This window comes from Oncorhynchus mykiss, chromosome 6 (genome assembly GCF_057628025.1).
Source record: "Oncorhynchus mykiss isolate SJ-2025 chromosome 6, ASM5762802v1, whole genome shotgun sequence".
NCBI lineage: Eukaryota > Metazoa > Chordata > Actinopteri > Salmoniformes > Salmonidae > Oncorhynchus > Oncorhynchus mykiss.
In genome coordinates, this window is record NC_143027.1 from 78,297,787 (window position 1) to 78,320,751 (window position 22,965).

The window sequence follows — 22,965 nt, forward strand, 5'->3', positions numbered from 1 at the left end:
ACATAAACTGGATCACTGTCTATAAGTCTATGGCTGAAAGATCGTCCATTGTACAGGAGTAAATCTGGGCATAATCTGGGTCTGTGAAACTGACCCATAATGTATGATAAGGCTTGATATGAGTGTGCATTATAACAATATCTACTGACTGTGGTTGACTAAGGATATACACAGGGACCACCTTTTAATGTTTTAACTATAACAATCTTCATTCAATATTATTGGGTCCTTTTCATTGTGGTCAAAAATTATAAATAGTCTGCAGGCTTCATTTTTATGTTGCACACACAGTTTGTCACTATCAGGCTAATGATGAGATGAGAGAACTTTGGTATGTGTCAAATGTTGGATCAGACACTCATGGACCTCAATAACATGCAACAACATGGTCCATTATCACACAAGACTGCACCGCTCACCTGCTGTGACCTGGTCCAGCATTACACAATGATCACACCAACACTCACCTGCCGTTGCTATGGAGGGCTCCTCCGTGCCCTCTTTGTGGAGATCTCTGGGGCTTGACTGTTTTCTCAGCTCTCAGAGGGGCTGAGAAAACAAACACAATGGACTTTAACTGGATGTTAGCTAGACAGCAAAATAGACATATGGCTGAGCAGTCACTTGACTCATATACCATTTATTTTTGTATGTTAAAGTGAGATTTAATTGACAAAATGTGCACGTGATTTATTCAAGCTGTTATAATGGACAGGATTACTCTTGACCAATTAAGCCATAACCGAAGCCAAGGTTTAACATTTGTACTTTTTTATTCTGCTTTTGTAACTTGTTCTTTTAGTCATATATTGTCCATGTTTCTTTATGTACATGTTTCATATGTATGTGCTGGTGCATCAGTGATATACAGTACTTATATTTAAAAGAAAGTAAGCATGTGCAATATGTACACTGATACAATGTTTAGCGAGGCGGAAGGTACAGTATGTTCATTTAATCTCAAATAGATCGACCTAGATCATTTCATGTCCAGTGTCTGCCACAGGAATGTTTTTTTTTTGTTTGTTTTTGTTGTCAAATAGTATACATGTTTGATTTGATGGTGTCTCTTGTTCATTTTATTATGTGAATGTAATGTATAAATAAAAACCCACAATCACATTTATGAAGTGTCACTTTCAGAAAACACGTTGACATCTGTAATCTGTGCTATTATTTTACAGTGGTTACACTGTAGATAAGGGGTACAGTTAGAATCGTAGTCCAGTCTCCACTAAGTCAACTGTGATTTTGTTGAAATCCATTTGACTTGTAAATGCCCTTTAGAAAGCTCTGGCTCATATTTTTTACAAGTGGAAGCAGATGTAGTGTGTGAAGACTACACTCTAGTGTTGGTGTGAAGCTACTGCACAATGATCATTAACTCACTCACACAGGCATCCCATGTCTGTTCTTTTTCCACTAATTGGTCTTTTGGCCAATTAGATCAACTCTTTTGCCCAAAAAAATCTGAAATAGGCTGCGTGTGTAAACAGTCTAATACTACTTTCAACGCATACAATCCTTATAATCAACCAAGGTAGTACCTCCTTGAATCGATCCATTTCATATAAAAATAGGATATTTCCAGGACCATGCATAGCCTACTATTTTTGTGTTATTTCGTAGTGATAAAGAAACTAAAAAAACTTTCTTTGGAGTGATAAAATGTTTTTTATGAGGATAATTCTTGCTCAAATGCCAATGGACTGAAAATGTAATCCATGAATATATGACACAAAATATATATATGTGGTGAAAGGACAACAACCTCCCCCTCAATGTGATCAAGACAAAGGAGATGATTGTGGACTCCAGGAAAAGGAGGACCGAGTATGTCCCCACTCTCATCGACAGGGCTGTAGTAGAGTAGGTTGAGAGCTAGTTCTTTGCCGTCCACATCACCAACAAACTAACATGGTCCAAGCACACCAAGACAGTCACGACAAAACCTATTCCCCCTCAGGAGACTGAAAAGATTTGGCATGGGTCCACAGATCCTTTAAAGGTTTTACAGCTGCACCATCGAGAGCATCCTGACGGGGTGCATCACTGCCTGGTATGGCAACTGCTCGGCCTCCAACCGCAAGGCACTACAGAGGGAAGTGCGTATAACCCAGTACATCACCGGGGCCAAGCTTCTTGCCATCCAGGACATCTATACCAGGTTGTGTCAGAGGAAGGCCCTAAAAATTGTCAAAGACTCCAGCCACCCTAGTCATAGACTGTTCTTTCTGCTACCGCACAGCAAGCGGTACCGGAGGGCCAAGTCTAGGTCCAAGAGGCTTCTAAACAGCTTCTACCCCCAAGCCATAAGACTCCTGAACATCTAATCAAATGGCTACCCAGACTATTTGCATTGTAGATTAAGGGCTTGTACGTAAGCATTGCACTGTAAGGTCTACACTTGTTGTATTCGGCGCATGGACAAATAACGTTTGCTTTGATTTATACATACTAGGCAGATAAAGTGTACTCGCCACTAGGTGGCAGTAATAGTGTATTAGTGCTTTCGATATTTAGCTATGCAATTTGCATTAGTGAAAGGTCAAAAGACAAATCCGTAGCTAGCTGCCAAGACCTTGCGAAGGAAATATGGATGGAAATACAGACTTTTCTGGCGTTTCAGATGAATGCACGGCAGAATACATTCTCAGTAATGTGGCAGAAGTAGTGGAGAGAATTTTGACGTTTGTACCAACCAAATCCCTGCTCCAAATTGCTTGGTAAGTGACTAGCTAGCTAGCTAACTTTAGGTAGCCAAGGATTCCGAAAACACTGACCGAGTAGCCACAGTCAGCTAGCTAGCTAACGTTAGCGAGCACAGTGTTTTTATCAACAATGGCAATGCATGTTTCAAGTTCTAAACAGGACTGGAACTGAATATATGTAGCTAACTAGCAATCTACACTAAATGTATCTGTTAGCTGTATACGTTTTGCTTGCAAAAAAGGCGTGCAGCCATGTGAAACTATCATACGTTAGCTAGCTAACAGGTAGAACAACAGTATTTTAGTAATAATCTTGTATTACAGATTAGTGTTTGACAGCTAAATTAGCTAGCTAAGAAAAGCTTGGAATCTAGCTAACATTAGCTAGGTATCCCCAGACTGGTCGTAGGTATCATGTTTTTAAACAACTTCCTTGTCATGCCAGGATGAGAGTGAGCGCTAACGACGACTGTCTTCCTTATTGTGCAGTGTTTGCAGACTGTGGATGAACTGTGCACGGAGAGTACTGAGGGTCCAGCAGAAGTTGACGTGGGTGTCTGCCTCTGGACCGTCCAACTATGACGGCCATGCTCTCTGCCACAGCCTGGCTGAAGAAGTGGAGGTCAGTTTGACTACTGAAAATACACAAGAAATTACAACAGGGTCTCTTTCAGGAGAATGTTCATGAATTGTTGATAGAAGTGTCATGAATAGAGCTGACATGATTGCATGCCAGAGAGTAGTATCTCGTGAACAGACGACAAACATAAATGGACAAACATAAATGGTACCGTAGATTTGTCTTTATACTATGAGCTCTGATTGATAACGAGCAGAAGTAGTTCCAGTTTTTCGTCACTGGTTTTATATTTGGACAAATCAAGATTTCACAGGTTTTACCATATTTTCTAATTTTGGAAGGGGAGGGGACATCTGGCCCATACATTTGCCCATAACTTGCAAAGAGTGGATCTCTTCAATCCGGTTCCACTCCTCATTTTAGCATCTCATCTCTTAACATGTACAGACCCAGAACTTAATCGAGCATCTGACCAATTACGCAAGACTTTAGTTCTGGGTTAACTGAGATTAGCCAGAGGCATGCTTGTTCGACATTATGTATATCTATCTGTATGCTGTTGCAACAGTCCTACAAGTAGGCTAGTAGAACACAGTAAAGTTATAGCCTGGCTCCTACAGTGGAAGACTATGTGGAGTCTGACATTATTGAAAACTGTAGAAACACCTCTCTCTTAATGTTTGCAGAATGTATACCTGCTGCCCAAAACAGTCTTGGTTATGGTGGACAGCGATACCTTCAGTGGACAAGACTCTTGCTACAAGCAGAAAAAGGGTAAGACGTAACATGTACTACATTTACTACTCTGTAGTAAAGCACACTTATAATGCTGGGCTGAGAAGTAAAAAGTACTGTGGCCTCTTTATCTACTAGCTAACTTCCATTTAGTTTGTTACTAAACACATGGTAAGTTATTAAAAGTTGAAGGCTAAGTTGTGAAACCTGCTGCTTATATTAGAGTCCCAGTCAGTAACAATCTAAATGTAAGGCATGTTCTAACCTGTATCCCCTCTTGCAGCACGCAAGACCCACCACAGTCCAGACTCAGTGGAGGAACTGAACAGGCTGTTCCCCAATGGATGTGACATCATGGCCATCGCCACGCCTGGTGTTGTTTGTAAGAACTACAGTATTTTCATATTTCCCTTCCTAATGACCAGAACACCGTGTGGTAACTATTCCATGTGTTATAATGTTATAACACATAATTTCTACAACACTAACCACTGATAGCTAGCTCTTGTGCCATAACTCATGACACAGGCTGCTGGCGGTGCATGACATTCAGGACCTTTCCTCTTTGATGCGTGTTGTGCATTCTCATCACAGAGGAGTGTCAACAGGGGATGGTCCACATTCATCTCCCCTTGCCTTATTAACATAGGGTGCTCTGCTTGGGAGCTGGGAAGAGAAGCATGGCGACTAGATATGTCGATAGATACCCTAGTATTCCAGGACTGACAACAGGATCTGTGCTCTATATTCCTCTATATAATCACTAAGCTGGAGAGAAGTGACACTCCATCAACCAAGTATGCAGATAGTGTCTTTGCTCATGAACTGAAAATCTAGCTAGGTAATATTGATTTGTTATGTGTTAAATAGTGTTATGTCACATAGATTGAGTGCTTAGAGAACCAGGGAAGTGGAACGCCATGCAATATGTTAAAATGCAATTACTGTTAGCTAGCTAACTACTTTAAATATACATCATACAGGTGATACATTTACCAATATAAGGAAAAGGACATTGGTTGACAGTATGATTTGTCCTTTTGCCTTTTCCCACAGTAACCCTGAAGAAGGCATTTGCCAAAATGTTGATTTTTTTTAAAAGCAAACTTCCAATGTCCTCCCAAGAGTTGCTGCTGAGTCTCTCTTCATCTTCCCCCACAGTAACTCCCAGTGGCTCCCACTCGGGTCCACCGGAGGAATTCCAAGAAGGAGAAGCTGGCTACGCTATCATGTTCCCTAGGATGGAGGGAGTGGACATCCGCCCCTTTCACTTCTGCAAACGCACCATCTCAGAGTCACACCTGGAGGAAGCAGGTTGGTGAGACCGACTGGGAGTTGAAGTTATGATGATGTAGTGTCTTTGGCTGTGCCGGATTAAGTGATATGACATGCTATTCTATAAAATCCTTTCTCTGTAATTAATATTACCTGATTGAGCTAATCATGTAAATGTAATTAACTAGAAAGTCGGGGCACCACAAAATAATATTTATAGAGCAGTTATCTTCCAAATAAACTCTTAAAGACCTAGTAATATTTTTACATCAATAGCACTCAATATTAATTGTCACCTTATTTCAGTCTAATCTGAAAGTTGTAAATTCTTGGTTATCTTCACGATCCCTGGCTAACAAGTTGAATCAGCAATACAAAATTGGGTTTAATTATTTATTTACTAAATACCTAACTAATCACACAGAATTACATATACACAGAATGAATCATACCTTGATTACAAATTATGTAATAAAGGAAAACGTCCCTAGCGGACGGAACAGATATGACAACTGGTTACACAAAGAAAAGTGGGTTGGGTTTGAGTGAAAGAGCGGGAAGACTGAAGAACAAAGGGAGAAGCAATGTCTCTATCGGGCCGTAGGCAACTACTCTATCGTAAATACAGAATCTTATGCATTCTAAATTACCGCCCATTTGGAAAAGGGAAATGCAATGAATATTTACTCTGAGCTGTGCTTCGGTAGGTTGGTCGTAGATGCTGGTCGTGTTGGCCAACAGAGATCGTCCTGTCCTCGGATTGAATACGTTGTAGTAACGTCTATGTGTGGTAGACGGGATACTCTGTCTGTTCTTTCCTAGCCCACGTTTGCAGCTGCTGTTGTTAACTCAACGGCTAGGAGGTATCACTTCTGTAGGGAATAAGAGTTCAAAGTTCATACCATTCGCAACCAAAGCTCACGCTGAGGTTGGCTTCGTTCTGTAGTTATCTGAACCCTTCTGACATCGGATTGTCATCCTAATGTACCCGGAACAGGAAGTTATATTATCGTCAAGGCTTTATATAGGAAGGGAGAGGAGGGCATGTTTCATAGTTTATCACCAATGTCTCTTCACGTGGGCGGGCCACCGAGTCGTGCCTAATTCACTCATGAAAACCCAATTCTCACATTTTAGAAGCCAAAATCACATTTCATCCCCTCACAAATAATTTCATATTCAAACATTTAAATTGTACAACAATTCCATGTGAATCTGATAACTATAATGTGTAGACTTTCCACTGTACCGTTTGTCATCCTATCATTGATGAGAATGTCTCAGATGACAACCGAACTGACATCATATTCATAAAGTACCAACGCATATGTTCAACTGGTTGGATAACCAAAATATGGTTAATTTCCTCCCACCTTCTGATGTTCCCAGAATTTCTATTCTAACCAAGGGATGTTCAATAGTCACATCAGTAGGGTAGAGAGAGGAAAAAGGGGGGAGAGGTATTTATGACTGTCATAAACCTACCCCCAGGCCAGCATCTTGACAATGACCGGTTCAGAAATATACCTTTCTCTGCTCTCCCACATAGGGCTACCACAGTCAACCATTAAGCTGGTCAGTGCCGGTCTTGTTCTAGCCCAATACAAACCCTGCAGTGTAAAGTTGATACTAGGATTAGTATATGAGTGTGTGATAAATACCAGTATGCTAAACACATCCATGGCTCTAGCCAACCGTCCACCATAATATGATTCCATCTCTGACCCCTCTCTTGTCGTCCTGTCCCTTCAGGGCTGGTGAATAACCCTGATCTGCGTGTGGTGCTGCTCTTTGGCTATGAAGCCTACAAACCCGGAGCAGCCCGCTTCCTTAACCAGGTCCTGGAGCCTTTGGCACGCAGCAAGGCTCTCATCGCTGGGGGCCATGTGGAGAATGTCTTCTCCCCTGAAAGAGAGTGGTGAGTACCTGAGTGATCTGTAACATGTACTGTTCTTTTCAATGCTGAGAAGGGTCAGGAGTTCTCAAACATGGGTCTGGGGTCTTATTTATTGCGACCTCCTAGTAATCTACCAAGCGGCAAAACAACATATTTTTTAAGGTAGTGGGGGTCCTCAGCTGGAGGCTCATCATATTCAAAGGGCCCTGACATGAAAAGTGTGGGAATCCCTACTCTTACTATGCAGCTCTGACTTTGTTTTTGTCTGTCCCACCATCGTTCTCTGTAACTGTTGCTGGGGCTGGGGCTGGTGCGTGGTGTAGGTCTGGCCCTGAGTGGTCCCGGGGTTAGGGTTTAGCTTAGAGTATTACTATACAGTTATGTGACAGTGGTCTGTCTTTCTCCGTAGCTGTGGCCTGGGGTCGTACGGCGTGGTGGGTCTGGCTCTGAGCGGTCCAAGGATCCAGGGGGCCAGTGTTCTCCTGGAGCAGGACGTGAGCAGCCCCAAGGCAGCCGAGGCCACCATACGGAGACTGAAAGCCGCCAACCTCCCAGAGAGGAACACCCTGGGCTTCATGTTTGCCTGCGTGGGCCGCGGACACAACTATTACAACAACCAACGTAACGTGGAGGCTGACACCTTCCGCAAGGTGTTCCCCAACATCCCACTGTTTGGCTTCTTTGGTAACGGGGAGATTGGGTGTGATCGTATCGTGAAGGAGGACTATACTCTGTGTGACACGGATACGGACAGTCTGCAGCATGGATACACCACTGTTATGACCCTAGTTCACCTTGGCTGAGGAGTCGATGGTCATATTTACATTCAAACTACAGTTTGTTTTGTTCACTTCAGGTTCCTATTGATTAGGTACGAAACGGAAGAAAACCAGAAGAAGCAGAGAGGTACTATCTTAACTGGTCCAATAAGAAACACCCGTTTTACGTTGCAAAATGTTTTGAAACGGTGTGCCCTAATGAATACAACCCTGGTGTCTAGTTCAGAAGACTGCCTGTGCACGTAACAATCAGGATCAACAACATTTTGGTTGTAGAATCTTATCTCTCAGCCATGGTGGTATGTGATGCTGTTTGAAGTGGCTTACAACATGTACATGTCTTTCTTTTTGTTGTGTTCAACTTTTCCCAATGTAAAGTTTTAACTTTGTCAATTTTGGAAGGGAAATGCAATGTTTTATCTGCTGCAATAGAGGTAAATAGTTACTTGATCATGCATTGATCAGTTTGAAACTTGAATAGGAAATATTGCTGACATGTTAGTGAGTTTAACAAGGTGCTGATGGGAATCAGAGAAGAAAATACTGTCCATTCATCTCAGTCCTTTGTTAGAAAATAATACAGTGGACTTCCCCATTTAAAACACACATATATATATATATATATATTATCCTGAATTACTCACCAAATGTTATGCTCATATTCAAAACATAGAACTGAAACTAACTAACTAATCTTGACCAGATGGTTTCTTACACCTTATAGTGAAAAGTTACTGACACTTCATGTCCAATTAACAAATATAATTGTTATTAATTATTATAAATAATTGTTGAGATTACCGATCAGGCACTTTTTAGTTAAGAAGATAAGGAAAGTAACATGTTTTCAACCTTTGAGAAAAATTCAGTTTGTCTTGATTTCAATGTTTTCTCCGGTATGTGCTTTGACACATGCCCCTCTTTTAGTGTTAGCTATGGAGAAACCCTTTTTGAAATGCAATTAAATCAAGGCCTATTCCTCCTACCTTTATAAGACTATTTCACTCACTGGGCAATTCCACGATAACAGAGTGAGGCTGAGACTCCGAATTTTCATGTCAAACAGAAAGCAATGATTGCAAAGTTAAACCAACCATACAACTCTATGCATAAGGATGGCTTTGATAAAGACATTTACTTGAAGAACAGAACAGTGAACAGTGGGGCGGCAGGTAACCTCGTGGTTAGAGTGTTGGGCCAGTAACCAAAAGGTTGCTAAATCGAATCCCAGAGCTGACAAGGTAAAAATCTGTCGTTCTGCCCCTGAACAAGACAGTAAACCCGCTGTTCCTAGGCCGTCATTGTAAATAAGAATTTGTTCTTAAGTGACGTGCCAATTTAAATTTAAAAAGATGCAAAGTTTGGTAGCAGAATGAGGGTTTGTGCTGTTATTGTGGAATTGCCTCACTAGCTTCTATTTACTCAAATGTATTCCGTGGTTTAGACAAAATCTTTCTGTGTCGTTCTTCATACTGTCTTGTAAGGTCATATTTGTTGCTTCATTGGAGCTGATGGTTGTAAAATGTGTTATTTTACGTGTTCCACTCCCAAACAGGGTATTCCCGCCATTATATGATTGTGTGATAAACATACCATGTACAAACAGTTTTGTAGTTGGGATTCTGTACAATATTCTGCTTCATTTACGAACATATTATAATTCTGAAGACATTCCTGATGACAGTATTTGTTTTGTTTATGAAGGTTTGAGGTAGATGTTCTGAAAATGGGTATGAAGGTATGAACACATGAGAAATGTTTAGGAAGTTCAAAACAGTTCTTTTGAGATTAATGTGCAATTTGACCAACCTATATGTTTGGCTAAATGGTTTTGATTGCTTCTTTTTTTTGTTTAGAATAAGCTATTTTAAGGTATAACTTTTCAGTATAGTATACAAGTTATTCTCCTGATACTCTGTAATGGGGAAAATTTAAGATCACTGTTCATAGTTTTCTGTGACCTAACACAACCATTCTGTTACCACACAATGTTACCACACAACCATTCTGTGTAGTTATTGGGATTATTTTAGAATTGTTCTTTAAATTGTTTTCTCTGGCTTTAATATGATGAGCAAAATGTTTAAGGTTACAAGCACTTTTCAACTATGTGTGCCAAATATGTTTGATTTATTTCAAATTCAATAAATGACTGCCATTGAAATATCTTCTCACTCTCTGGCTTTCTCTAACTCCTGCACAAGAGTCACAACGTGGACTTCAGGTTTAGGTTTCCTGATTTATCATAATGGAGAAAAAAATGTGCATCTAATTATTAGAACATCTTCCAATATCATATTCTACAACCAATGACCTTAACAATTAAAGAATAACAGAATAGTAAAACCTGCCATTTACATATGTTTTCTTATATAACAGGCCTAATTGTTCAGAATTGCTCTATCATAGACTACAATTATTTAATATCGACCATTTCCGAAAGCCTAACCTTGACAAGCAGGCGTGTTTGATATAAGGCTGCGAAGACGCTGAGATTGATTGATGTGCGCTCTAACCATCGACTGGCTATTCCTGGTGAATGACAAACTGTTAAGCCAATTGGTAGAAAGATCATTTATATTCCCATAGTATCTTGAATTTCCGAAACGATAAAAAACGTAAAACCTATGGAGAAAGGCAGCTCGGGCATAAAGCTATAGGCCTACAAATCAAGTGAGGTGACTGTACCTCAGTTTTCATTCGGTTATCAGGATTTGGAACTAGAATCCACAGAGAGCAAACATGTGAGTCGTGACCGAAGCAAGCAATGACAATGTTATAGCTTCGATACTGACACTATTCGGCATGAAAATAAACGGCAATGTTTTTGACGTTGTTTCGCTGGGATTATGCTACTATTCTCGGTTTTGAAAGGGAGAGAGCAGCGCGGCACTAGAGAAGCCGGAGGTTAATCACGTTTTCAGCACCGAGACAGCTCCTTGTGGAAGAGGTCTATATTCGGCAGCAAGGAGTCCCTTCCGCGATCGCGGGGGAAGCCCTCAACCCTCACTAGCAATTTTGGAGCGGTGTAGCCAACAACACACACAACGCTCTGACCTTTCTTTCTCCACTCTCCAATTATGCTGGTTATTTGGTGGTCAGTCAGGGACACTTAATATAATCTTGCTGAACGACGATGGTGCTTGCATTTCGGCTCCAGTCTTTTCGTTTTGCAAAGGATTCTAAGCAGCAGCGGCAGGGGTGCTTGTCCAATGTAAAAGTGCTAAGGAAGGCAGCAGCCTACACATCGCCACGAGCTTGGAGCACGAGCCTCACTCGTGCTGATCATCACAGAGGGAGACATTATCACGAGCACGCGGCCAACGGGAGGCTCGATTAGACTGTCAACAATGTAAATCAAGACAGGTAGGAAGGTTCTTCTTTGGTTCAACTGAATAATAGATTAGTTGTACATTTCCGGGGCACTCCCTCGGTGTAGCCTACAACGGGGACCACCCCCGCTTTACGCACTAGGCTACTATAGTCTCTCGAGTCTCTGCTTCTATATTCAGGTACTACAGCGACTAAGTATAGTCCTAACGTGGATTAATGCTTGGTTTAGTCCGTTTCAATTACAATTTCCAGTAGGGTTACATTATTATTAGTTCCCGAACAGGGAGGCAAACATTTGCATGTCAAGCTACTTGTCAGTTTGGTTTTGACGTGGATATGGGGCTGAGTTGTGCTTTGAATTTTATGCAATACTACAGAAAAGCCTTGTAAAATGAAGTACGTGTGAAGAAACCTCGGTTATGAAGTAAGGGGGCCGTTAGCCTACTTTACTATTCAATGAACTGTGTGAGACCCAGCGCATGTTCCAAATGGCCTACATAGGCTCACTTAAATGTAGTGCACTATATAGTAAGTAGATTAGAGGCGAGATGGATCTGAACTGATAGGCTCCTGTAGTTTATTAAGGTCATGCAGAGACCAGTGGACAGACCTCTACTTGATATGTTGTGCTGATCAGGCAAAGCACAGTCTATGAACTCTCACCATTCAAACACCATGGTCGAAAAAATGCTATTCAAGAGAATTTGCTTAACATAACCCTTTATACAGTAAGTTGGGATGTGCTAACAACCTCCACTTTAGTAGAAGTCTCTCAATATACCTTCTCAACAGCACCATCTGAAATGTTATTTATGGGCAACACAGAAAGATTTGCCCTGTAATGTCTCTCACATCTTCTCCATTTAAAGTATTGGTACTGTAGTGTATGTCTTGCGTTTAAAGTGTTATTGAATGACTCATACATAGCCTACCATACTCTCAGGGGATTGCCATAATAATGTGTCACTGTCTGTCATCAATCATATCTAAATAAAGACCAAGCACCTGGGTAGGTTTTCACTCATGCATGTCCTGTGTCAAGCGTAATGGATTTTCCCAGCATTAACTCAACAATGGACTCATTCTATGGTGAGAGCAGCTCTTTAGGAGTATTATCCAGCAGACATGCAGGTAATGTGCTCTTACTATAGACATAGAATGAATCATCTTTTACTTTGAAGAATTGCTGTTGTAGGTTACTCTTCAAGCTACAATTATAGTTCTTCATTGTCTTAGTATCCCCATACTGTTTCTGGTGCCATTATACAATGTTTTACTGAACTCATGAACATTTTAGTGTAATACGGATGTAATATGGTTGTAGTACATGTCAGGTGTAATTGATATTTAATTCAATCCCCAGGTTCAACATGAGTCCAGCAGAGTATATCTGGTGTGGTGATCTCAGAAGCTAAGAGAGATAGCCTGACTGAGAACTGAGTGAAGATCATAGCCTCCTCCTCTTCATCTCTCCATCGCCATCACCATCCACCAACATGGCTAACCCTCAGTAAGTATAGTACATTCCACCACCCAGTGTGTGTATCTCCTCTCTGTCCCCCCCCCAGAACATGACCTGTGCTCAGTAAGATCTCTCTCCCCCAGAACATGACCTGTGCTCAGTAAGATCTCTCTTCCCCCAGAACATGGCCTGTGCTCAGTATGATCTCTCTTCCCCCAGAACATCACTTGTGCTCAGTAAGATCTCTCTCCCCCCAGAACATGACCTGTGCTCAGTAAGATCTCTCTTCCCCCAGAACATGACCTGTGCTCAGTAAGATGTCTCCCCCCCAGAACATGACCTGTGCTCAGTAAGATCTCTCTCCCCCAGAACATGACCTGTGCTCAGTAAGATGTCTCCACCCCAGAACATGACCTGTGCTCAGTAAGATGTCTCCCCCCCCAGAACACGATCTGTGCTCAGTAAGATGTCTCCTCCCAGAACACGATCTGTGCTCAGTAAGACGTTTCCCTCTTTACCAGACTTCTCTGACCTCCTCTCACCTCTCTTCCTGAATAATAAATATGGTATTGTACACACAGGCATGCATGCAAACACACGGACACACACGCGCACACACACACAGACACACACATAGAGAAAGTGAGAGAGAGATAGTGAGAGGGAGAGAGAGACAGAAAAGGAGACAAAGAGGGAGACAGAGACAGAGAGGCTGAGCGAGAGGGAAAAAGAGAGAGGGAGAGAGAGAGAGGGGAAACGACAATGGCCCTGTTACAGACAGAGGCAGAGCTCAATGATATTGCAGAGGGGCACCTCATTGGTCAGCTCATTTGGAATTCTGCAGTCTAGCCGCTCTTTCACAAATTCCTCTTACCTTACCATTTTTTCTTGCTATCCTCAAGTCTTTTGATTGGTTGATTTATTGATGAGTGTGTGTGTGAGAGAATGTGTTGGCGTGAGATAGAGAGAGAGCGATAAGGAGATAGAAACAAGATAGTTCAACATTTCCTTGCAGAAACATACCTGACTTATGAACAATTGCTTATGCAGTGATGATCTTCTTAGTGGTTACTCCCAGTTGCGTGATCAGTAGGGATGGTGAGAGGCCAGGACAGGTCTGGTCTAATGGAGACGTGTAGTGTAGGGCGAGAGGACCAAGGAGACTGAAGTGGAGGCTTACGTCTTTAGGCTGATCTTGACTGTGGCATCTATAGTTCCTTGAGCTTATTTGGTCTCACTTGACTTAATTATTAGTCTTCAGCAGGCTGTATGTAACTAGCCATGCTCATTATCCAAACCTGTAATAAATGGATGGTAAATGAAAAGCCTTCCTTCACTGTTCTCTGTCCGTCAGCGTGACAGCCAGTCAGGTGAGTGGATTTATTCTGTGCCCTGTCGGTCCGATTCTATTCTGTCACTCTGTCCTGCTCAGTCAGCGGCGTAGGGCTGTAGCCTATCTTTGGGCCCAGTTGTTTAAGATTCTGAAGGGTTGTCGTTGCAGAACAGCACCATTCATCTTTCTCTCCGTCGCTGTTTACCCTGTTGTTTATTCAATGCCAACAGGAGGGTGGGGAGGTTGGAGGGCTCTGCCTCTGTTGTTCAGCATGCTGAGGTTGACAAGCACATGGTGTCTGTCTGAGCAGGGTCATATTCCTGTGAGTCTTTTCCAAGCAGAACAGTAACACAGGGATGGATGGATGCTTGGGCCAGCTGATCTATTAGACCTCATCTATTACAGAAGATAACAAGGAATCTGTTAGGAAATCTCCGTTACATGCATCTAGGTTTAGTAGCCGGAAACAAATTGTTTTTGTTGTTGTTGTGAAGAGGGTGCTATTTCATGCTGTAGGTGATTCGCATCTTAGCAAATGTCTGGATTGAAACGGTACTTTATTTCATTCCTGATGATTTTCTGCCTAGAAAATCCTTTCTGGAAGTTATATCGTTTAACATATTACAAATCAAGTCTATATCATAATACAGCCCATTCCCATTTCACTGATCACTTTTCTATGCAGACTCCTTAGCTTTGAGCCTCAGGTAACCTCAAACACACTGCAGTTCAGTCCGACTGTAAAGAGCCAAGACCTTTCCTCTGCTGACAGTACAGCACAGCAGCTCTCCAGGAGGGTCTCTCATCATCAGTGTGTCTCCCAGTCCTGGTATCTGTAAAGGTCAGATGAGACTGGTCACACTGTGCCTGTCTGAAACATGCCATGCCTAAACCTTCCTGAAACCAGACTCATTTATCATTATGGAGATTTCCTGCATAAAGTCAAGGCGAGTGTACACATAGGCTAACACATACTGTAATATTAGGAAAGGCATCAAGACAAAGCCTAAGAGGAAGAGGTGAAGGAAGGTTTAGGAAGCAGATTCATGTGTCTTTGTGGATGGGTTGAATGGCCAGGAGGTGTGTTGGGTCATTGTCCTGTTGAAAACAAATGATAAGCGCAAACCCGCATATCGCTGCAGAATGATGTGGCAGCCATGCTGGTTAAGTGTGCCTTGAATTCTAAATAAATCACAGACAGTGTCACCAGCAAAGCACCCCTACACCATCACACCTCCTCCTCCATGCTTCACGGTGGGAACTACACATACAGAGATCATCCGTTCACCTACTCTCCGTCTCACAAAGACACAAAGCGTTTGGAACCAAAAATCTCAAATTTGGACTCATCAGACCAAAGGACAGATTTCCACCAGTCTAATGTCTATTGCTCGTGTTTTTTGGCCCAAGAAAGTCTCTTCATCTTATTGGTGTCCTTTAGTAGTGGTTTCTTTGCAGAAATTCGATCATGAATTCGATCATGAAATTCAATCATGGGGCGGCAGGAAGCCTAGTGGTTTGAGCGTTGGACAAGTAAACGAAAGGTTGCTGACAAGGTAAAAAGCTGTCGTTCTGCCCCTGAACAAAGCAGTTCTTCCTAGGTTGTCATTGAAAATAACAATTTGTTCTTAACTGACTTGCCTAGTTAAATAAAGTAAAATAAAATGAAGGCTTGATTCAAGCAGTCTCCTCTGAACAGTTGATGTTGAGATGTGTCTGTTACTTGAACTCTTTGAAACATTTATTTGGGCTGCAATTTCTGAGACTGGTAACTCTAATGAACTTATCCTCTGCAGTAGAGGTAACTCTAATGAACTTATCCTCTGCAGTAGAGGTAACTCTGGGTCTTCCTTTCCTGTGGCGTTCCTCATGAGAGACAGTTTCATCATAGAGCTTGATGGTTTTTGCAACTGCACTTAAAAAACTTTAAAGGTTCTTGACATTTTTTGGATTAACTGACCTTAATGTCTTAAAGTAATGATGGACTGTCGTTTCTCTTTGCTTACTTGAGCTGTTCTTGGTATTTTACCAAATAAGGCTATCATCTGTGTACCACCCTTATCTTGTCACAACAAAACTGATTGGCTCAAACGCATTAAGAAGGAAAGAAATTCCACAAATTAACTTTTAACAATGCACACCTGTTAATTGAAATGCATTCCAAGTGACTAACCTCATGAAGCTGGTTGAGAGAATGCAAAGAGTGTGCAAAGTTGTCATCAATGCAAAGGGTGGCTACTTTGAAGAATCTGAGATATCTTTGTTTAGAACTTTTTTTGGTTACTACATGATTCCATATGTGTTGTTTCATCGTTTTGATGTCTTCACTGTTATTCTATTTTGTAGAAAATAGTAAAAAAGAAAGAAAAACCCTGGAATGAGTAGATGTGTCCAAACCTTTGACTGGTACTGTGCATGGGTTGGATGGAGTGGAGTGAGCATGTGCATGGGTTGTATGGAGTGGAGTGAGCATGTACATGGGTTGTGTGGAGTGGAGTGAGCATGTGCATAGGTTGGATGGAGTGGAGTGAGCATGTGCATGGGTTGTATGGAGTGGAGTGAGCATGTACATGGGTTGTATGGAGTGGAGTGTGCATGTACATGGGTTGAATGGAGTGGAGTGAGATGTGCATCAAGTGTCTAGAGATGCTGTACACATGGAACACACTGTTAGATATGGTGGAGCCTTGAACACTAACTCATACTGATGGCTAGCTTCTACAATGTTCTCTGCAGCAGCTGGTGGTTACAATCAGACAGCTGCTGCTTTTTACTTGGCCAGGTTGGGTGGGTTTAGCTCTGCAGGGCTTTCCACAACCTGAGTACTTTAAGGTGTGTTGATCACATACTGTAGCCTAGTCCAACCAACCCAAGTACACTAGAATATGGATTGGTGTTGCTTTTCTGGATTATGAAACTACGGAAGGTTGGTGGCACGTTAATTGGGGAGGGTTGGAGCAGAGTCAGTGGAATGGTATCAAATACATCAAACACATGGTTTCCATTCCATTTGCTCCGTTCCATCTATAATTATGAGCCGTCCTCCCCTCAGCAGCCTCCACTGTATGAAACACTGATGTGTCTTTCCAACTTACACAAACAGTACATTGCAAGTGGTGCGATGATCTTCTTTGTGGTTGCTCCCAGTTGCGTGACCTTCTGTATGGTCAGTGGACTGCCTTAAGCCAATTATGCAATATGAATAATGACCTTTTCGACCTGGCCCATAACACTTCTAATTCTATCATTTGGCTGAAGGGGCAGGCTGTGTGTATGTGTCCCAATGCCCCAAGGGAGACTCTGCTTGTCTTTCCCACTAATACACATAACCTCTGCAGAGTGCCATGGCTTTTTCCATTGTCTTAGAGTGAGTTCTATGTATTGTATGTATGTACTGTATATAAAGTATGCTTCTGAGCTTTTCTGCTGTGTGACTTTGTAGTACACATATGTGATCCCTGCGGGAATTTAACTCACAATCTCTTACCAACTGAGCCACACAAGACAACAGGAGTCTTGGGCCACTACTGTCCACATACTTCCATTGGCAGCTAGCCACAGCACTGGGTCCCTTCTTTACATGCAGTTGTGCTGGGATGAGATGATGAGGTGTGGGGCTCTGAACAGCTTGTGTCTGCCATGACTGATCAGATGGCTGTGTTGATCAGTAGGGATGGTGAGAGGCCAGGACAGGTCTGGTCTAATGGAGACGTGTAGTGTAGGGCGAGAGGACCAAGGAGACTGAAGTGGAGGCTTACGTCTTTAGGCTCATCTTGACTGTGGCATCTATAGTTCCTTGAGCTTATTTGGTCTCACTTATAGTCGAATAGTAGTATTTATTTAATTTTTTCCCCATTTTATAAGGTCATTGTCTCATGTACACAAACCCACACTGGGAAACACTCAGGGTCACTATCATTTAGGCCTACTGTGTTCAAGTAGTGTTTTGATCCAAGACGAGATGCTGTATATTTTCTCTGCTGCTGCCAGCACCATTCCAGGTATATGTAAATGTAATTGGTGAATAAAGGTGATATACTCTGATTTACTCCTCACTCTGAGGTAAAAGAGTCACTTCCTGACTAGTATTTCTTCCCAGAGGTCTCTGTGTACTTGGAAAAAGAAAACCAGTGTTGGAGGGGAGCATATTAAGTAGGAATTAGTCATAATGCTGGCCTTCAAACATAGACCACATTAACATTTCAGATGGGGGTTCAGCTCGGGATGATGCGTGCCAAGCTCGTAAGAGAGAGAGAGCTTTCTCCACTGATTATGTGTACCATGTAACCTCTCTGTTTCACAAGACACACAATGTTATCCGTCAGGCTTATCGTGAGAATTTCCTTAGAAATCCTTGTTAACCTCTTTAACTATTTCTTATGTGATTGTGTGTCAGAAGAACACACCTGGATATGCTAGCATGCACGGTATGCGTGGGTGCAGCCTATGTGGGTTTAATTTGTGTATGTGCGTCTGTGTGTGTGTGTGTGTGTGCATGTGTGTCTATGTGTGCGTGTGTGTGTATTCAGTGTGTGTGTGTGTGTGTGTGTGTGTGTGTATTCAGTGTGTGTGTGTGTGTTTCTTCGTGGACCTACAGTAGGAACCACTCCAGGTGTGGTCTGCTCCCAGTCCGTCGTGTCCGTCGTCCTTGTGAAGGTTAGTGAGTCACTGTAGAGATTAGATTGGTCCTGGGTGCCTCCGAGGCCACTGACTCCCCACAACACAAGCACTTTACTGCACTCCCTGGTCCTAGTGATGGTGATGGGGTACTGCCCTCCAACTGCACAGGTCAACCCTGATCCTATCAACAGACCATTACTGTTGACTTATCTCTTAATACTTATAATGGAACTACAAGATGGTTTTCTTTCATTATGTAGGAGGTCGATATTGTTTTACTTAGCCTTGAGGAGTTGGAAGTGAAGGTGGAGGTGGAGGGGGAGGTGGAGATGGAGGAGAAGGTGGGGGAGGAGGTGGAGGAGGAGGAGTAGAAGGTGGTGGAGGAGGTGGAGGAGGAGTAGAAGGTGGGGGAGGAGGTGGAGGAGGAGGAGTAGAAGGTGGAGGAGGTGGAGGAGGAGTAGAAGGTGGGGGAGGAGGTGGAGGAGGAGGAGGAGTAGAAGGTGGGGGAGGAGGTGAAGGCGGATGAGGTGGAGGAGCAGGTGGAGGGGAAGGAGGAGCAGGGGGAGGAGGTGGGGGAGGAGGTGGGGGAGGATGAGATGAGGAGGTGCAGGAGGGGAGGATGAGATGAGGAGGAGCAGGTAGAGGAGGAGGAGGATGAGATGAGGAGGAGGAGGACGGGGAGGATGAGGAGGATGACTGTGCTAGAATACAACTGGAGCACTGGCTGACCTTCTAAACCCAGACCCCACATCCCTATGAAGTCTCATAATTACACAACCTAAAGGCACAGCCCAGTGGAGCGCCTCACAGTACAGCACAGTAGAGTGCCTCACAGCGCCTCACAGTACAGCACAGTAGAGTGCCCCACAGCGCCTCACAGTACACACAGAGAGAGAGAGAGAGAGAGAGAGAGAGAGAGAGAGAGAGAGAGAGAGAGAGAGAGAGAGAGAGAGAGAGAGAGAGAGAGAGAGAGAGAGAGAGAGAGAGAGAGAGAGAGAGAGAGAGAGAGAGAGAGAGAGAGAGAGAGAGAGAGAGAGAGAGAGAGAGAGAGAGAGAGAGAGAGAGAGAGAGAGATTATCTACCTCACTTGCTTTGGCAATGTTAACACGTTTCCCATGCCAATAAAGCCTATTGAATTGAGAGCGAGGACAATCACTGACTGTGAATCAGTGGGAGACTGCTTAGAACCTCCCTCTTCTCCTCCTCCTCTTCTCCCACTTCTCTTCCTCCTCCTCTTCTCTCGTTCCTAACTTCACATTTGTAAGAGCTCCGATCCACTCATCTGACAATGGGAGGCTTGTGAGTGTAGAGGAGAGCAACGTCACAGCAGACATGATACATCCACATCTGGTCTGGTCTAAAAATATGCACCACAGGGCACAACTGAGGCTTGTGGATGGGCTGTGTGATGGGCTGTGTGATGGGCTGAGTGATGGGCTGTGTGATGGGCTGTGTGATGGGCTGAGTGATGGGCTGTGTGATGGGCTGTGTGATGGGCTGAGTGATGGGCTGTGTGATGGGCTGAGTGATGGGCTGAGTGATGGGCTGTGTGATGGGCTGAGTGATGGGCTGTGTGATGGGCTGAGTGATGGGCTGTGTGATGGGCTGAGTGATGGGCTGAGTGATGGGCTGAGTGATGGGCTGTGTGATGGGCTGTGTGATGGGCTGAGTGATGGGCTGAGTGATGGGCTGTGTGATGGGCTGAGTGATGGGCTGAGTGATGGGCTGTGTGATGGGCTGAGTGATGGGCTGAGTGATGGGCTGAGTGATGGGCTGTGTGATGGGCTGAGTGATGGGCTGAGTGATGGGCTGTGTGATGGGCTGAGTGATGGGCTGAGTGATGGGCTGTGTGATGGGCTGAGTGATGGGCTGTGTGATGGGCTGTGTGATGGGCTGAGTGATGGGCTGTGTGATGGGCTGTGTGATGGGCTGAGTGATGGGCTGTGTGATGGGCTGTGTGATGGGCTGAGTGATGGGCTGTGTGATGGGCTGTGTGATGGGCTGAGTGATGGGCTGTGTGATGGGCTGTGTGATGGGCTGTGTGATGGGCTGTGTGATGGGCTGAGTGATGGGCTGTGTGATGCTGCTAGAGGCCTGGCCCACAATAGAAACTTCTGATGCATTACAGTATACATACTCTGGAGGTGCTGACACACCTGTATAGAGGTGTTTAACTATACTACAGAGGAGAATGAAACAACAGTGTCAGGTGTTGTGCTTTGTGCTCCCTCAGTGTGTGTTTGCAAAATCAGTTGACCTACACTCTTAGAAAAAAGAGTTCCAAAATGGTTCTTCAGCTGTCCCCATAGGAGAAACCCTTTTGTTTCCAGGTAGAACTCGTTTGGGTTCCATGTAGAACCCTCTGTGGAAAGGATTCTACATAGAATTCAAAAGGGTTATACCTGGAACCAAAAAGGGTTCTTCAAGGGTTCTCCTATGGGGACAGCCAAATAACCCTTTTAGATTCTAGATTCCTTTTTTTCTAAGAGTGTAGGTACCGATTTAACGTCTATAAGTTCAGTCTGCTTGTTTGATGAAATGCTAACACTTGGCAGGAGTGAGACAGAATAATGTTGATATTTGTTCTATTGTGCGACAGGACAGAGCTTTTTCAATAACTTTCTGTTTGTATCATTTCAACTTTTGTTCCACCCCAACGGAGGAAGACATGCATATCAGACAATAATCCATGTCAAATCACTGGATATGCTCAGTTTGTTCCCTTTGTCATGGTGCTCTGCTACCTCCCTACAGAAGAGGCTCAGTCTCTACCACTACTCAGGTCACTGTGTGTGTTTCAATCAGATATCATTGATGCAAGGTGTGCTGTTTATCCCCAATCGCCAAGGTAGTGTTTTTCTACAGCACTTCAATTTACTTTATTTCCCTGTTTTGTTTGTTTCAAAGTAACACATGAACACCATCATCTCATAGTTTTGATTCTCAGACTTTGATATAGGATCTGGATCTCCAGCAACCCACAACATTGTGTTTAGGGATATGGTTGAGCAGGCGGTTGGGTTGTAGGACCTGGAGGTATATGGTTGAGCAGGCGGTTGGGTTGTAGGACCTGGAGGTAAATGGTTGAGCAGGCGGTTGGGTTGTAGGTTCTGGAGGTAAATGGTTGAGCAGGCGGTTGGGTTGTAGGTTCTGGAGGTAAATGGTTGAGCAGGCTGTTGGGTTGTAGGACCTGGAGGTAAATGGTTGAGCAGGCGGTTGGGTTGTAGGACCTGGATCTAAATGGTTGAGCAGGCAGTTGGGTTGTAGACCTGGAGGTAAATGGTTGAGCAGGCGGTTGGGTTGTAGGACCTGGAGGTATATGGTTGAGCAGGCGGTTGGGTTGTAGGACCTGGAGGTATATGGTTGAGCAGGCGGTTGGGTTGTAGGACCTGGAGGTAAATGGTTGAGCAGGCGGTTGGGTTGTAGGTTCTGGAGGTAAATGGTTGAGCAGGCGGTTGGGTTGTAGGACCTGGAGGTAAATGGTTGAGCAGGCTGTTGGGTTGTAGGTTCTGGAGGTAAATGGTTGAGCAGGCTGTTGGGTTGTAGGTTCTGGAGGTAAATGGTTGAGCAGGCGGTTGGGTTGTAGGTTCTGGAGGTAAATGGTTGAGCAGGCTGTTGGGTTGTAGGACCTGGAGGTAAATGGTTGAGCAGGCGGTTGGGTTGTAGGACCTGGATCTAAATGGTTGAGCAGGCAGTTGGGTTGTAGACCTGGAGGTAAATGGTTGAGCAGGCTGTTGGGTTGTAGGACCTGGAGGTAAATGGTTGAGCAGGCGGTTGGGTTGTAGGACCTGGATCTAAATGGTTGAGCAGGTAGTTGGGTTGTAGACCTGGAGGTAAATGGTTGAGCAGGCGGTTGGGTTGTAGGACCTGGAGGTAAATGGTTGAGCAGGCGGTTGGGTTGTAGGACCTGGAGGTATATGGTTGAGCAGGCGGTTGGGTTGTAGGTTCTGGAGGTAAATGGTTGAGCAGGCGGTTGGGTTGTAGGTTCTGGAGGTAAATGGTTGAGCAGGCGGTTGGGTTGTAGGACCTGGAGGTATATGGTTGAGCAGGCGGTTGGGTTGTAGGTTCTGGAGGTAAATGGTTGAGCAGGCGGTTGGGTTGTAGGTTCTGGAGGTAAATGGTTGAGCAGGCAGTTGGGTTGTAGGTTCTGGAGGTAAATGGTTGAGCAGGCGGTTGGGTTGTAGGTTCTGGAGGTAAATGGTTGAGCAGGCGGTTGGGTTGTAGGTTCTGGAGGTAAATG

General features: G+C 43.7%; 2 protein-coding genes across 2 annotated transcripts in view; both read left to right on the forward strand.

Moving 5' to 3' along the window:
* Window positions 1–2,376: 2,376 nt before the first annotated feature.
* Window positions 2,377–10,141, forward strand: LOC110526629 (F-box only protein 22). The gene is made up of 7 exons (XM_021607759.3): window positions 2,377–2,726; window positions 3,201–3,333; window positions 3,978–4,065; window positions 4,310–4,408; window positions 5,188–5,340; window positions 7,054–7,219; window positions 7,608–10,141. Exons 1-7 carry the CDS (start codon window positions 2,596–2,598, stop codon window positions 7,999–8,001), a joined length of 1,164 nt encoding a protein of 387 aa, XP_021463434.3. The 5' UTR covers window positions 2,377–2,595; the 3' UTR covers window positions 8,002–10,141.
* A 299-nt stretch (window positions 10,142–10,440) lies between these two features.
* LOC110526970 (transmembrane protein 266) overlaps window positions 10,441–22,965 on the forward strand; it is a 113,343-nt gene continuing 100,818 nt past the window's right edge. Inside the window, exons 1-2 of the mRNA XM_036981010.2 lie at window positions 10,441–11,343; window positions 12,674–12,820. Coding sequence (XP_036836905.1) covers window positions 12,807–12,820 — 14 coding nt within the window. The 5' untranslated portion in view covers window positions 10,441–11,343; window positions 12,674–12,806. The remainder of the gene's footprint in view (window positions 11,344–12,673; window positions 12,821–22,965) is intronic.